The sequence below is a fragment of the Chaetodon auriga genome, chromosome 8, assembly GCF_051107435.1.
Source record: "Chaetodon auriga isolate fChaAug3 chromosome 8, fChaAug3.hap1, whole genome shotgun sequence".
Classification (NCBI taxonomy): domain Eukaryota; kingdom Metazoa; phylum Chordata; class Actinopteri; order Chaetodontiformes; family Chaetodontidae; genus Chaetodon; species Chaetodon auriga.
Genome location: NC_135081.1, coordinates 26,836,959 through 26,849,568, shown reverse-complemented (window position 1 = coordinate 26,849,568; position 12,610 = coordinate 26,836,959). Strand labels below are relative to the sequence as shown.

Below are 12,610 nucleotides of genomic sequence, written 5' to 3'. Positions count from 1 at the left end.
CCCCTTGTTTGTGTACCTTGCTGTACCGCCTCAAGTAAACATCCACATTCTCCAGCAAATGCCGTAAACGGTCAGAGCCACTGCAGCATTTTCACGTGTTGTTGTTTGAGAGCAAACCTTCACTGTGAGTCCATTCATTCACAGCCAGTAGAGTCGCCTGTGCCGATGTTAACCGTGGGCCTGTAGGAAGTTTATCTGCCTCTCTGCTGAAATCAGCAGCACAAGCCGCTACCAGACTGCAGGCACAGAGTTCAGCCACAAGGTGTCAGTATTGCAACATGGACGATGAAGATCTTGTTCACAGCAGTCAAAGCTCCAGTAATTCAAGCGAAACACATCAGAGAAAATGAACAGAGTCATTTCATTATTTGTTTTTGTGTAAAAATATCAAATGTTTACTGGTTAGAGCATCTCAAACGTGATGTTCTGCTGCTTTTCTCCTGTCATTTTAAATGACGGTTTAATTATAATAACCTTTGTTTTTTTGACAAACACATCAGTTTCAAGATATTACTGTCACCTTTAGCATCCTGTAGCAGGAGATTGTCATTAGTTTTGACATTTTCTAAAGTTCAGATTTAGTTCAGATTGACTTGTTGGCCTCAGAGGAACTAAACGTAGGTAGTGCATGTGATTGGCCATTAAAATACCATAAAATACTCTCATTTGATTTGAAGCTTTAATAAAGAAAATCCCAGTTTGTTCAGTCTCTCTCTGGTGTTGACCTGATAATAGTTGACCAGCAACATAATTTCCCCTCTGCTTGTCCGGTTTCTAGGCACTATCCAATCGGAGTCCTGTTTGACCTCCACGCCTCCAACACTGTCTTACCCTGGAGCATTACTGTGCACTTTAAGGTGAGCGTCAGTCACAGTGTGTGCGCTCATGAACAGTATCCACTCTAGGCCACTTTATATTCTGTCTGTAAATTATCTGTTTTTTGTGTTCAGCTGTATTCTGAATTTAAAAAAGAAATGCTGCCAAGCTCCAGTAGTGAATATTTATGATTAAACAATGAATCAAATGACAAATGTAATGTGAAATGTGAAGAAGCATATTTGTTGTTGTGGTGCAGTCTCTGCTGACAAAGCCAAACATCCAGCAGCTAAAGAGCCAGATATTTCCCTCAGGAGTAGGTCACCAAAACAGAGCTGAAAGGAGGATGACTGTTGGACTTAAGACAATATAAAGTGTACACATTTAGTACACAATGTGTCTGTCAGCAGTTTGTGGACTTCTGTCCCCTGGTGGCCAAAAACAATATTGCAACTTAAAATAAAACATCTTGTGCATGTGTCAGAATTTTCCAGATCGTGACCTGCTCCACTGCCCGTCCAGCTCTGTGATCGAGGCTCACTTCATGTCCAGCATCAAGGAGGCCGACGCCCTCAAGCACAAGAGCCAAGTCGTCAATGACATGCAGAAGAAAGACCACAAGCAGCTGTGGATGGGCCTGCAGAACGGTGAGACAGACACACACACACACACACACACACACACACACATACACACACGCACACACACGCACACGCACACACGCGTGCATTTCTATTAGCAGCTGCAAATGCGTATGCTGAAAGGTCAGGAGGGCAGACACACGCACACACACACACACACACACACACACGCACACACACGCGCATTGCTTTTAGCAGCTGCAAGTGTGTATGCTGAAAGGTCAGGAGGGCAGACACACACACACACACATTTCAAAGAAGAAAGACCACAAACAGCTGTTGGGGAAATGACACACATTCACTCATTGACACTCACATGCACACATATTATCTCCTTGCAGCTCATACACCTACATGCAGATTCACACATGCTTACACACACACACACACACACACACACACGCAAACGTACAAATCTCTCTTTGGCCTGATGGCAGTCTTTGAAGTCTCCACTTCCAAAACTTCTCCCGCCCACCAGCTTCCCTTTCCGTTTCCACCCATCAGTGCAGACAGGTTGATTTCCCATTGGCTGCTGGTTGTGATTGGGGTGGTTTGTGTAGGTGAAGCTTAGGCGGTGGAGCTGATTCATTGGAAGCTTGTGATGTGGGTGGAGGCACTGGGGGGGAGGTGGATTCCCAAGTTTGAGGTTTGTCCCGGTCTTTGATCAACTTGACCTGCAGTGACTCCAGCAGTCTCACGCTATGTGTTTTGGGGTTTTGCTTTTCAAACCAGGCAACAATAAACACTTCGGCCCCTGGTGATGCAGCTGCTTCTGGGCCTGTCAGAGATGCCTGTCACCTTGTTTTGGTTGAGAATTCTCATGCCTCTCCTCCTTTCGAATGATTCAGCATCAGCACACACTAACTCTGTTTTCTGTGGAGTTATTGCAGTGCATTGATAACTAACAGTTCTTTTCAGTATTGATCAATGTGTTGATTGCTTTTGGGATGAGTCAGTCGATCTTTTGTCAGAAATGTGCCCGTGCCCGTCTGCTCTGAAAGCCCAAGGTGACGCTTGTTCTGTCCAAAAATAAGAAGCAAAGTCAGAGATATTCAGCATAAAATTAGTGGAATTTGTAAATATTTGAAAGTTTTGCTCGAGTAAACAACTTGAAAAAGAATCAAAGTTGTTGCAGATGAATTTTGTCTTCACAGAAAAACTAATTAACTGACTTATTGTTTATCCAATGTTGTGTGAAAAAGCCACGTTACAGATAATGGCTGTTTATGATAATGCCAGCAGCTCTGTGGGAATATGTCAGGGTGGTTTGAGCACTGATTTGAATATACGGTCGCACCCTGTGTGGCAGAATGTGGTGAGACATTGAAAATGATGCGCCTACTGTTACGGCAGGTGCTTTTCGTGCTCTGTTGCTGGGTAATGCTGCTGTTTGTCAGGATGCACCTGCTCCTGCTTGATAATATCAGAAGTATCAATAAATTTGAGTCTTCACATAATGAACTTTGTTGGCTCTCAAACACAGAAAACAATATTTGTGCTGTAATTTGTAACATAAATGATGTCCCGACCGTCCTTTCAGTTGTGTTTTGCCATTTTCTCTTAATGTTAAGCCGCTATTTGTGACACAGTTGACGGGAAATTAAACTAATTGCAATGCAAATAATGTCCAGAGAACTGATGCTAATTTGTTCCATCTGTCAACAGTACTTTCATGTAACTGTCAAAACTGTACACCGTGCATTTGGCCCTGGTTCAGACTCACAGGTTTGCAGACAAACCCACAAAACGTCAGCTGCTTATCTCTCTTCCACTTTCCCCTGAAACTAATAAAAGAGAAGAAGTCACGCCTCGAGAAAGAGACGAGAACAAGACAGAAAGATAAAAAACAGTAGGTTTGGAGATGATGCCGTGAACTGTTCTGAAAAGTTCAGGGTGTGGTTCCTGCTGTTTTCCTCTGAAATTGTCAGCGAGCTACCCCGTTAGCGCTGAGAGAAACAGCATGTACAGCCAGAGTATTTTCTTGTCCAACTCTGTGAATTTAGGGTTTAGATGCTGATGGAAAGTGGAACGACTGTCCAAATCCAAAAACAAGAGCTGACCTGTTACACGTGAAAGTGAGAGATGAAACCTTTTCTCAAGCAAAACTTTCACATCCAAAAGAGACCAGAAACAGAGATAGAGAAACGGGGATGGCTCGTACTTTCATCCAGAGGAGAGAAAACAGGACGTTTTCAGAAGGTCCGTGTGAAAGCGAGAGTCGAGGGGAGGTGGAGGGTTTGAAACTAGCACATGCTGCGTGGACTCATGTGACGATGAAAGACTGTTTGAGTTACTGAGGACCCGGCCTGCTGAGCTGCTCAGTATCCATCAGCTTTTCAGGTGCCTCTGCATCGCTGACCTCTGACCTCTGTGTGAATGGGGGAAGGTTTACAGAAATGATTTGTCCTGCCATCGCTCTCCATAACTTCTCACACAGATTTTTTAAAATTGCATCACTGTCATCAAGCAAAGCAAACGCACAGTTTATGACTACAGTTAGCTTCGAAGCTAACTCGTATGGCTACCTGTTTAACCCCATCCAGGAGTGTAAATAACAGGACACTCATTTATTTGACTAACACAGTTATTCAAAGCAGCGTTCAGGCGAGAATCAAGTACATAAACGTCTTCAAATGAGCTTCAAGTGCTGGAAAATGGTCATCCGTGCTGTGAATTGCCCAGAACGTGAACAAACTGTAAATTCCCTTCAGTGACGTTTCCTGTAAACCCTGAAGGTCGTCCATGTCGGCTCTTAGCGTGTGTCAGGGTGAATATGTTTACGTGCACGCTTGTATTCTGGCAGCTTTTTGGAGTATCTCACTTGTGTGTGTGCACTTTGAAGCTCATTGTGCCCCGGTGTCATCTGAAGATAATCCCCTCTCCTGCTTTTGAGGGGTCTGAAAATGCTTCTGAAGTCTCGGTTAATCCCAAAGATACTCAGTTGTGATTGCGCCCAACCTTTTCCCAGTTCTGCACTCCTTTTGTTCATCTGTCTCTCACTGTGCTGTGTTTTATATCAGAATGTATTTTTACCTTATTTGTTTCTTAACTTTTATCTTTCAGTATGTGTGAAGCAGTTGCGATGTCAAAGTGCTTCATAAATAAAGCTTTACTTACTTACACTTCAGGTGGTCCTAAAAAAGGTTTGAGAAACAGTCCTAGTGAACACTTTATTCAAGTTTCACTGCTGTCTGCACAAGTGCACCTTCAGATTAGGTCACGATTTACAGTATTTAGTCAGAAAAACAAGAAATATGACGATAAGAAGTAGAATATGAATCTGAATATCATGTGTCTCTGTGTCCACGTCCAGCAGGTGACAGTGTTAAAATGCTGCCGCGTCCAGCAGCCAGAGGGATCATCCTCTGCTCTCTCTGTGCTTTCTTCACGTGATGCATGAAGGATCACAAAGATTTTATGAAACCAATGTGATTTATCATAGAGACACTTTACAGTAGCTGACCTGTGCGCGTTTGTGCCTCACAGATAAGTTTGACCAGTTCTGGGCCATGAACAGGAAGCTGATGGAATATCCCACCGAGGAGGGAGGCTTCAGATACATCCCATTCAGAATATACCAGGTAACACACACACACACACACACACACACACACACACACACACACACACTCCTTGTCCTTCTAATGTCCTTTTTGGTTGGGTCAGTAGTTTTTGAGTCTCCAGGCTGTTGAGAGCGGAGCTGAAGTTTGCCGCTCAGCCCAGCAGATGTTGCCAGATGACTGTTCAACAGTCTGTCTGATGCTGCCGTAGCGTGGAAATCACCTCCAACCACACACAGCTCATTCAGTCCAGTAACTTGCTGCTCTCTACAGTCATGATCTATTCAAAACATGCAGCTGGAAGGAAGTGATAAAGAGCACGCTTTCCTTCCCTATTTGTGTAAAATCCAGGTAATCGTTCCTGTTCAGCTTATGGACCCGGATGAGTAAAATGTGTCTCTCTGGCACCCACACACACAAACCCACACACACACCTGTCTGAATATCAGCTAAAAGTATTGTGTAACTGAGGAGTGTGTGACTTGACTCTGTTGAACAATGTTCGTCTGTTGTTGTATCTGAGTTTATCATCCAAATCTACCAAAAACAACCAACAGTGCGTTCATGGCTGTCATTGTACACGCTTTGAGATGAGTCAGTGTCTGAGACCGACTTGGTTTCTTTTTGTTTGTTTGTGTTTTGGGTAATTCATTGTCCTCTACTTATAACGAAAGTCATGGATTAATTTAGCTTAATAACTTTCTTTCGTTTTTGAACAAATGTCCGAGTGAAACATCAAGAGGAACATTAATTCTGTATATTTGCTCGTGAGCAGCTGCTTGTCTTTGAGTTCCTGTGACCTCTGATAAAACAAGTCTCTCAAACACCATGAAACAAATGACGTCTGTTGGAGACGTGTTGGACCCGGTTCTGCTCTGGTGCCTTTGAGGTTCTTCATCACTCTCTGTACATTTGATACCTGTGACCCTCCCCGCTTTGTTTGTAATCCCACTGAACCGAGATGAGGTGGTGGGTGAGCCTCAGGGTTCAGTCCAGGATCAGGAGGCGTAGGCAGACGTTTCCACCAAGCCTCCAGCTCTGTCCTGAGTCAGGTGAAATTCCCTTCAGAGGACGAAAAAAAAAAAAAAAGGAGATGAATAAGCAGCTGATTCTCACCTGGAAAACATTAGCGCGCTGCGATCCAGACAGCGGGGGAAAAGTGCCACGCTTTGAGGGGTTTCTGTGCACATCAGGAAATGCTGGTAAAGTGTGGAGAATTCATCTGACAGCTTGCAGGGCATGGAGCGGCTCAGATCGCACAGAGCGACAGAAAAGGGTCTTTTTTCCAACAACACTTGGCACTGTGAAGGAATCATCCAAAGCAACAGTGTAATTAAATGTAATTTAGAGTCCTTTTAATGTTGCTGGACACTAAAGAGTCTCGTCCAATCCAGTCAGGAAAACGGAGATTTGGAAAACATCTGGATCTTTGCAACAAAAACATGTTGACAGTCTGCTTTGAGTCTAGTGGCTGAATGTGGCCTTGATCTCAAGTCGCAGAAAACAGAAAAGCCCCCCCTCACTGTCACCGAGTCCTGTGAAGGCATTAAAACGCCCGGGCCTGTCGAGACAAGTTTGGAAAAATAGCGTAAGAAAACGGAGCAGCGAGCAGAAAATAGATACGGCTTCAAATGACTGAGCGGAGTGACATCTTATGAAACAGAAAGAGATTTGGAGACATTAAGAACAAAACAGGACTTCAGTGTGATGGTTCGCTGAAGAGTGAACTTTCCTACCGAGCTTATTTTTCCGTCATCATATCTGCTGTGACTGCTGGTAATTTCCCACTGTGATGATTTATTATTGAGCTTGGCAGTTTTTAATGAGACCTGCTGGGCTCCACATATGGCTGCATTTACATTTTGCGCAACAATGAGGGCGGGCGTACGGCTGTCAATCACTGTCAGCGCTGAATGTTTCGCATGAAATTCAGAAAGCTCATAAATGCTTTTGTTTTTACTTTCACATCTTCGGCGTGTAAATAAGCAAATTTACACTTTGACAAAAACATTCTTGTGTTTGGCAATAAAAGGAAGCTCTTTAAAGTGGCCGACTGAAGCACGCAGCCTCGCCACGCCGACACGCCCTCTCAGACATGCACTTGTTGCAGCCGTAAAACCATGTAACTGCTGGCGGGTTGGAGAAACCCAGACCGTTCCAGTTTTGGGTGTTTTTCATGGCTGAATTGAAAGTTTCCACGGACGTTTATGAGCCGAGCTGGTTTCACGACAACTGGAGTATCAAAGCCGGTCACAGCCTCCCCACGTGACTTCCAAACATATTGGAGAAAATAAGCATCATTCCTGAAAAGTCTGGCTTGTTTTGGAGATGGTGTGGTTTTCATCCGACAAACTGCTAAATATTTACAACCAGAGACGGCCTGAGTGGAAACTCAAACTGGCAGTTTTCTGTGGCACTTTTCGACTTTCACTGCCCGAAAGGCCTCACGAGTGTCAGCAGAGGTTTCGGATGTTTGGAAAAAGCTTGAAACGTGTTGACTCAACATTTCGGACCTGAGTTGATGCAGACTTTTCAGGTCGGATTAAACCACTTTATTTGCGAGTAAACCAAAAGTGAGTGCACTTCACGTGCCAGAAATAATCCATCACGGGAGACGAGTGCGCAGCCACGGTCAGCGAGGCTGTCAGCGTCCGTCCAGGAAGTCGCGCAGTAAACTGTGAGGGATGTTTACTGTGGCCACTTTGGGTGATAATGTCACTGCCGGCCTTTGTTTTCTCTTCCAAATAAGTTTGTCTAACCTGGTTGTTTGTTGACAACCCGTCTGATCGTCTGACTGCTTGTGTTTCTTGTTCTTTGCACTCAGATCTCATTTAACTTTGTGAATTTAATCTGAATATTACTGCTAACAACGAGGGCCAAAACTGGTGAGCCACACATCCCAGTAACAAACAAAAACAAACATGAAACTTAAAATCAAGCAAATGTAAAAAGTTTCAAAGTGTGTATCAGAGCTTGTCATTGCTCAAGAGAAAATCCAGCGTTGTGTTAGCCGGAGTTGTTGCGGCAAGACCAAACAAGATGCGACCAAATCTGACGAAGACGCTCAGTTTGAGGGAAAGAAAAGAGACTGAAGAGCCTGAAAAAGGTGCAGAAACGCTGAGAAAAACAAGGCAAACCACAGTCACTGCGGTGACTGAACAGGAGACACAGAGGAAGATCCCCCCTCCCACACACACACACACACACACACACACACACACACACACACACATGCTCCTTCAAAGCCAGATTGTGGTCTTTAGTGTAAATAACATGTGCTGTGTTTGATGCAGACAGAATTAATGACAACACTCAGTCCAAATAACAGAGGGCTCATTTCCGTCTGGCCTGCGCTCCTCATGGAGATGAAGACACCTCATGGGCATGGATGACATATTTGTGTGTGTGCACGTGTGTGTGCGTGCGTGTGCTTCTGCCTTATGTTCTGAAGGATGAAAATGATTTAATCACCTTTCGTGTCCTGATATGAACCTCAGGTGTGACTTCCTTCTTCACGTCCTCGTCGGCTCAAACTGAAACTCTCCATGTTTCTGCACACGTCCGTCTGTCTTCGCAAGCTTCTGTTTGTGTGCTGACCCGGTTCATACATTTGTCTTTTTAACAATCCGGCGGCTTCCACTTGAACCTCCCGCATGTGTGTTACTGTGTGTGTGTGCGCGCGCATCAGCCCGCCGCGCCCTTTGCTCCGGCTGGCGGCGGAACGTGTTTGGCTGCCGGTGCATATTCCTGCTCCAGCAGTGACGCCATTGTGTGATTCAAAGAGCCGGAGGGGGCCGACCGTCTCGCTGCACGGAAAGTGAAAATTACTATCCTCCTTTAAAGACCGCTTACATTGTTGCTGTACAGGTACACCTCTCTGTTCCCGCTCCGTGACTCAGCCCTACTCAGAAACCCCCAATGCAAGAGCCGGCAGTCCACCTCCAGCCGCCCCTGAGCTGCGGTGCTCTGGAAGCTGCCTGTTTCGAGGAATGTTTACAGCCTCCCAGATATCTTGTAATGGCTGGCAGAGACGAGGGGGAGGCGGTGACTGCGCAGACAATTACAAAACATGGGAATGCTGGAAACTGTTCATGCCAGAGGCAACAGGTGACATGCCTGATGCCTTTACAGTAATGGTTTCTGTTCGAACCATGACCGTCAATGGAAAACCTTCAAGTTTTGTAATGCTGTCTGCTACTGCCAAGCAGCTAAAAGGCTTACAGGGTTTTACAGGGTTTTAATGTTGTGTTGTTGGCAAACCTGGCTGATCTGTCCTTCATCATGCACACTCAGATGGAGGTTTAGTTTCATAATTAATTCTGTGTGTTTGAACTAGTCAAAACCTGGACGGAGAAAACCGAAACTGTCTGCATGGCTGAATACAGATCCAAGTTAAGTTATTAAGATACTTTCATGAAAACATCCTCATCGACTTGTCAGGCTTTGTGTGAAGGAGCTTTCTGGTTTGAGGGAGGCTGAACTAGTGAGTGATTAGCGACGTTTCTCCCTCTTAAGTTTAGAGGAACTGGTCCTTCTGCTAACCTGTTGGAGGAGTTCTGATTAGCACTAGAATATGAAGATGTCTGAAGATGAACGGTGAAGTCCGTTAGGTCAACCTAGCGTGCAACACTTGAGCGATGAATAATTTAGAGCTCAATTCAGCGTCCCTTGATGGAGTTTGTCCTGCGCAGGTGTGCATTTCACGTTCTGAGAAAATGAAGACCGCTCCAGATGAGGCTGGAATTTTAATTTCTGAATGGATGAGCTCAGAGTTCAGTGGAAACGCTTTCTCTCAGCCCTCTCAATTCACGGAAACTCATATTGATTGACGCCCATTGTTTTACCATCAATTAGGCAGATTGAATCCCCTCCGTCAATTAGGCGACGTCTTGAGTTCCGCTGCTCTTTTCACTCAGCGAGAGGGAGCCATCTCTTCTCACCTGAGTCCCGGTGACGCCTCGCTCTCTTTGTGGCGCCATGTGCTGCTGTGCCAGCTAAGGTGTCACGCCAGCTGAAAAGAAAGTGTCTCTGTCCCAGCAATATCACGCTTCTCTCCCAAGGGATCAATAGTCCCTTCTTTGTGTGGCGATCAGCTCAATTATTCATGGTTGGCTATTTAAAAATGCAACGAAGTAGCTGTCACTTAGCGCACTCTCTCTGCTCTGGCTCTCGCCGGTGATCTCTCACGAAACGCCGTGCTTCCTGTCAGTGACTCAGTCTTTCTGTGTAACCTGAGCGCCGGCTTCGCGCCTCCACTGTCACCTTCCTCTCGCCGGTTCGGGCCCGGCTCTGTGGTGTGTAGTTACCGCTCGGTTACTCGATCCTCGTCCTCGCTGGTTTCCTTTTCACAGCTCCATGATTAGGCCCTATTGTGTGTCAGACTCTCCGTTTGACACCTCAGGTTGGGTATCTGCCTGCGCCGTCTTTCTCTCTGCGTCCACAGCTTGTCCCATTGTCCTGCGCTGCCCAGACGTTAACTGTCTTCAGAGTCTGAATCCTCCTGAGCCCACCACCGAGGATCGCCACTGACCACAACGAGGCCTGATGTGATGAAATCGTTTCATCATTGCAAAAATCTGTTGCCCAAAAAACGATGTCAAACTTAGATTTGAAGTTTTCTTTTCCACATGTTTGGTGTCAGGTAGTGCACTCACTTCATTTTTTACATGTTTTGCCACATGTGACCAGCAGGCCAGTACTGGATAAATAATCTTATTAAGAAAGCAGTAATTTTTTTTTTTTTGTTATTGAAGTCTTTGAATTGCTGATGTGCCTGAACAGCACTTAAAAACCCAAAAGGATTCAGTCTCTAATACACTCGACGATTGGAGTCTTCAGTCGAGTCACATTTTGTCAGTCCAGTCAAAGCATTTTGGTTTTGTAGCTCCATCGTTGCACCAAACCGGGTCTCAAAATGACACAAACCACAAAACTAACTGATGGAAATGGAGACGAGTGATCGAAATGGAGGGCAGCGTGAGGCCGGACAGCGTGACTCCAGTCTGTCGGCTGCTCCAGCGCAGTCTGTTAAACCACTTACGAACCAGACGAAAAAAAACGAAAAGTACTGATTCATACAGTAGCCTGATATATGTCAGCAGTTCAGATCTTACCTCATATGCAGTCTTCTTTTTATTGGTTTTCTAATACTCAAAAAAACTTCCCATGACTTTTTGATTATATTAATATTGTTGAAATCATCACAGAAACTCAGGCCAGAGGGTAACTGTTGGATAGTATGTTTATAGTCTTTGTATTGAGCAGCCAAATCCGTTGACTCTTCGCCTCTTCAGTTAGCAGATCATGAGAGGTCTTAAATTTTCACATTTCTAGAGGTTTTTTGCGTCCAGATCTTACTGTGACGCTGATTTGACCACGTCGCCCAGCCCACCACTCCCACTGATTCCACTAATTAATACCTCTTCACTCACAACTAATTAGTGAAATTAGTCAGTGTGGTGTTGAAAGTGTGGATGCTCCTGAGTCACTGCGGCACGCCGCCGAGATCCCCTGAAGTAAAATCCGTGATTAGCCAATGACATTATAAGTCACTGGCTGACAGCAGCTCCTGAATGGCGTCCAGCGCCTGGCGCCTCGTCTCCTGCCCTGGGGACACGGGTCACTTGGTAACCAGAACCACTGAATTTTTAACTTGACTCTGAAGTGATAGCGAGACTCTTGACATTTACAAAGAACATGCGTGCTGATGTACCAGAATCACGCTCATGAATTGGATAGAAAAGAGGTTTTAGGACAGCATGAAGCACATGACTGGCTGTGACCGGTTTGGTAGATATCACCACATTGTGGAGTGTTTATCTGAGTAGGGATGGAAGCCCTCACTCTAATATTGTGGCGTCGACTGTCAGATTAAGCTTTAGACTTTATTGTATTTACCTGAAGCAGGTGTTCAGCATGTCTGCGCGCTGATGGACGGGATGGACTGACAGGAAATAACCTCTTTTCTTAAGGTTAAGAGCAGCTTGGTTGGGCTGCACTGAGGTTGTGACGTACAGTTACTCATAACACCCTTTTCTGTTTAGACCTGCAGGGATGTTTTTGTGTCAGTTTGCTGCAGAGTAACTCATTCCATCAAAAAACATTTGAACTTTTGGCATCCCGCAGTAATCCACAGTAATTATCTCCATCCGCCGATGAAGCTTGAAAGGTTTTGGAAGCGTGGTTTTAAGGCAGACTTGCTCGATTTGTGCCAGATGTCAAATGTTTAATATGAACTTTGGTCGGCCGTGTCTCCAGAGCATCAAAAATCTGGTGATTCCTCTTTGATTTTCACTCATTTAGCAGCCTGAACTTAAATTTCAAATGGTCCACCAACCTGAAGGTTATTGTTCGTAGTGTTTGAGATCCAGTCTGATCCAAACTGGTTCAGTTTTATCATCACTGAGGACAAAAACCTTAAATGAATAAATTAAAAAAAACCTGTGTGGAATTATGATCAGTTATCTCAAGTTGAGTCAGTTTTATTTATACAACCAAAAATCAGAAATTGCCTCAAAGTACATACCAATCCTCACTACAGACGACACCGTCTGTCCTCCTGCTCTTGACTCAAAATCCACCGTCAGCTCTGGA

At 44.9% G+C, this 12,610-nt stretch overlaps 1 protein-coding gene across 1 annotated transcript in view; it reads left to right on the top strand.

Annotated features, from left to right (window-relative positions):
• The window catches only part of atg5 (ATG5 autophagy related 5 homolog (S. cerevisiae)), a 30,107-nt gene that overhangs the window by 1,845 nt on the left and 15,652 nt on the right, over positions 1-12,610 (top strand). Inside the window, exons 4-6 of the mRNA XM_076738087.1 lie at positions 779-857; positions 1,301-1,463; positions 4,944-5,038. Coding sequence (XP_076594202.1) covers positions 779-857; positions 1,301-1,463; positions 4,944-5,038 — 337 coding nt within the window. The remainder of the gene's footprint in view (positions 1-778; positions 858-1,300; positions 1,464-4,943; positions 5,039-12,610) is intronic.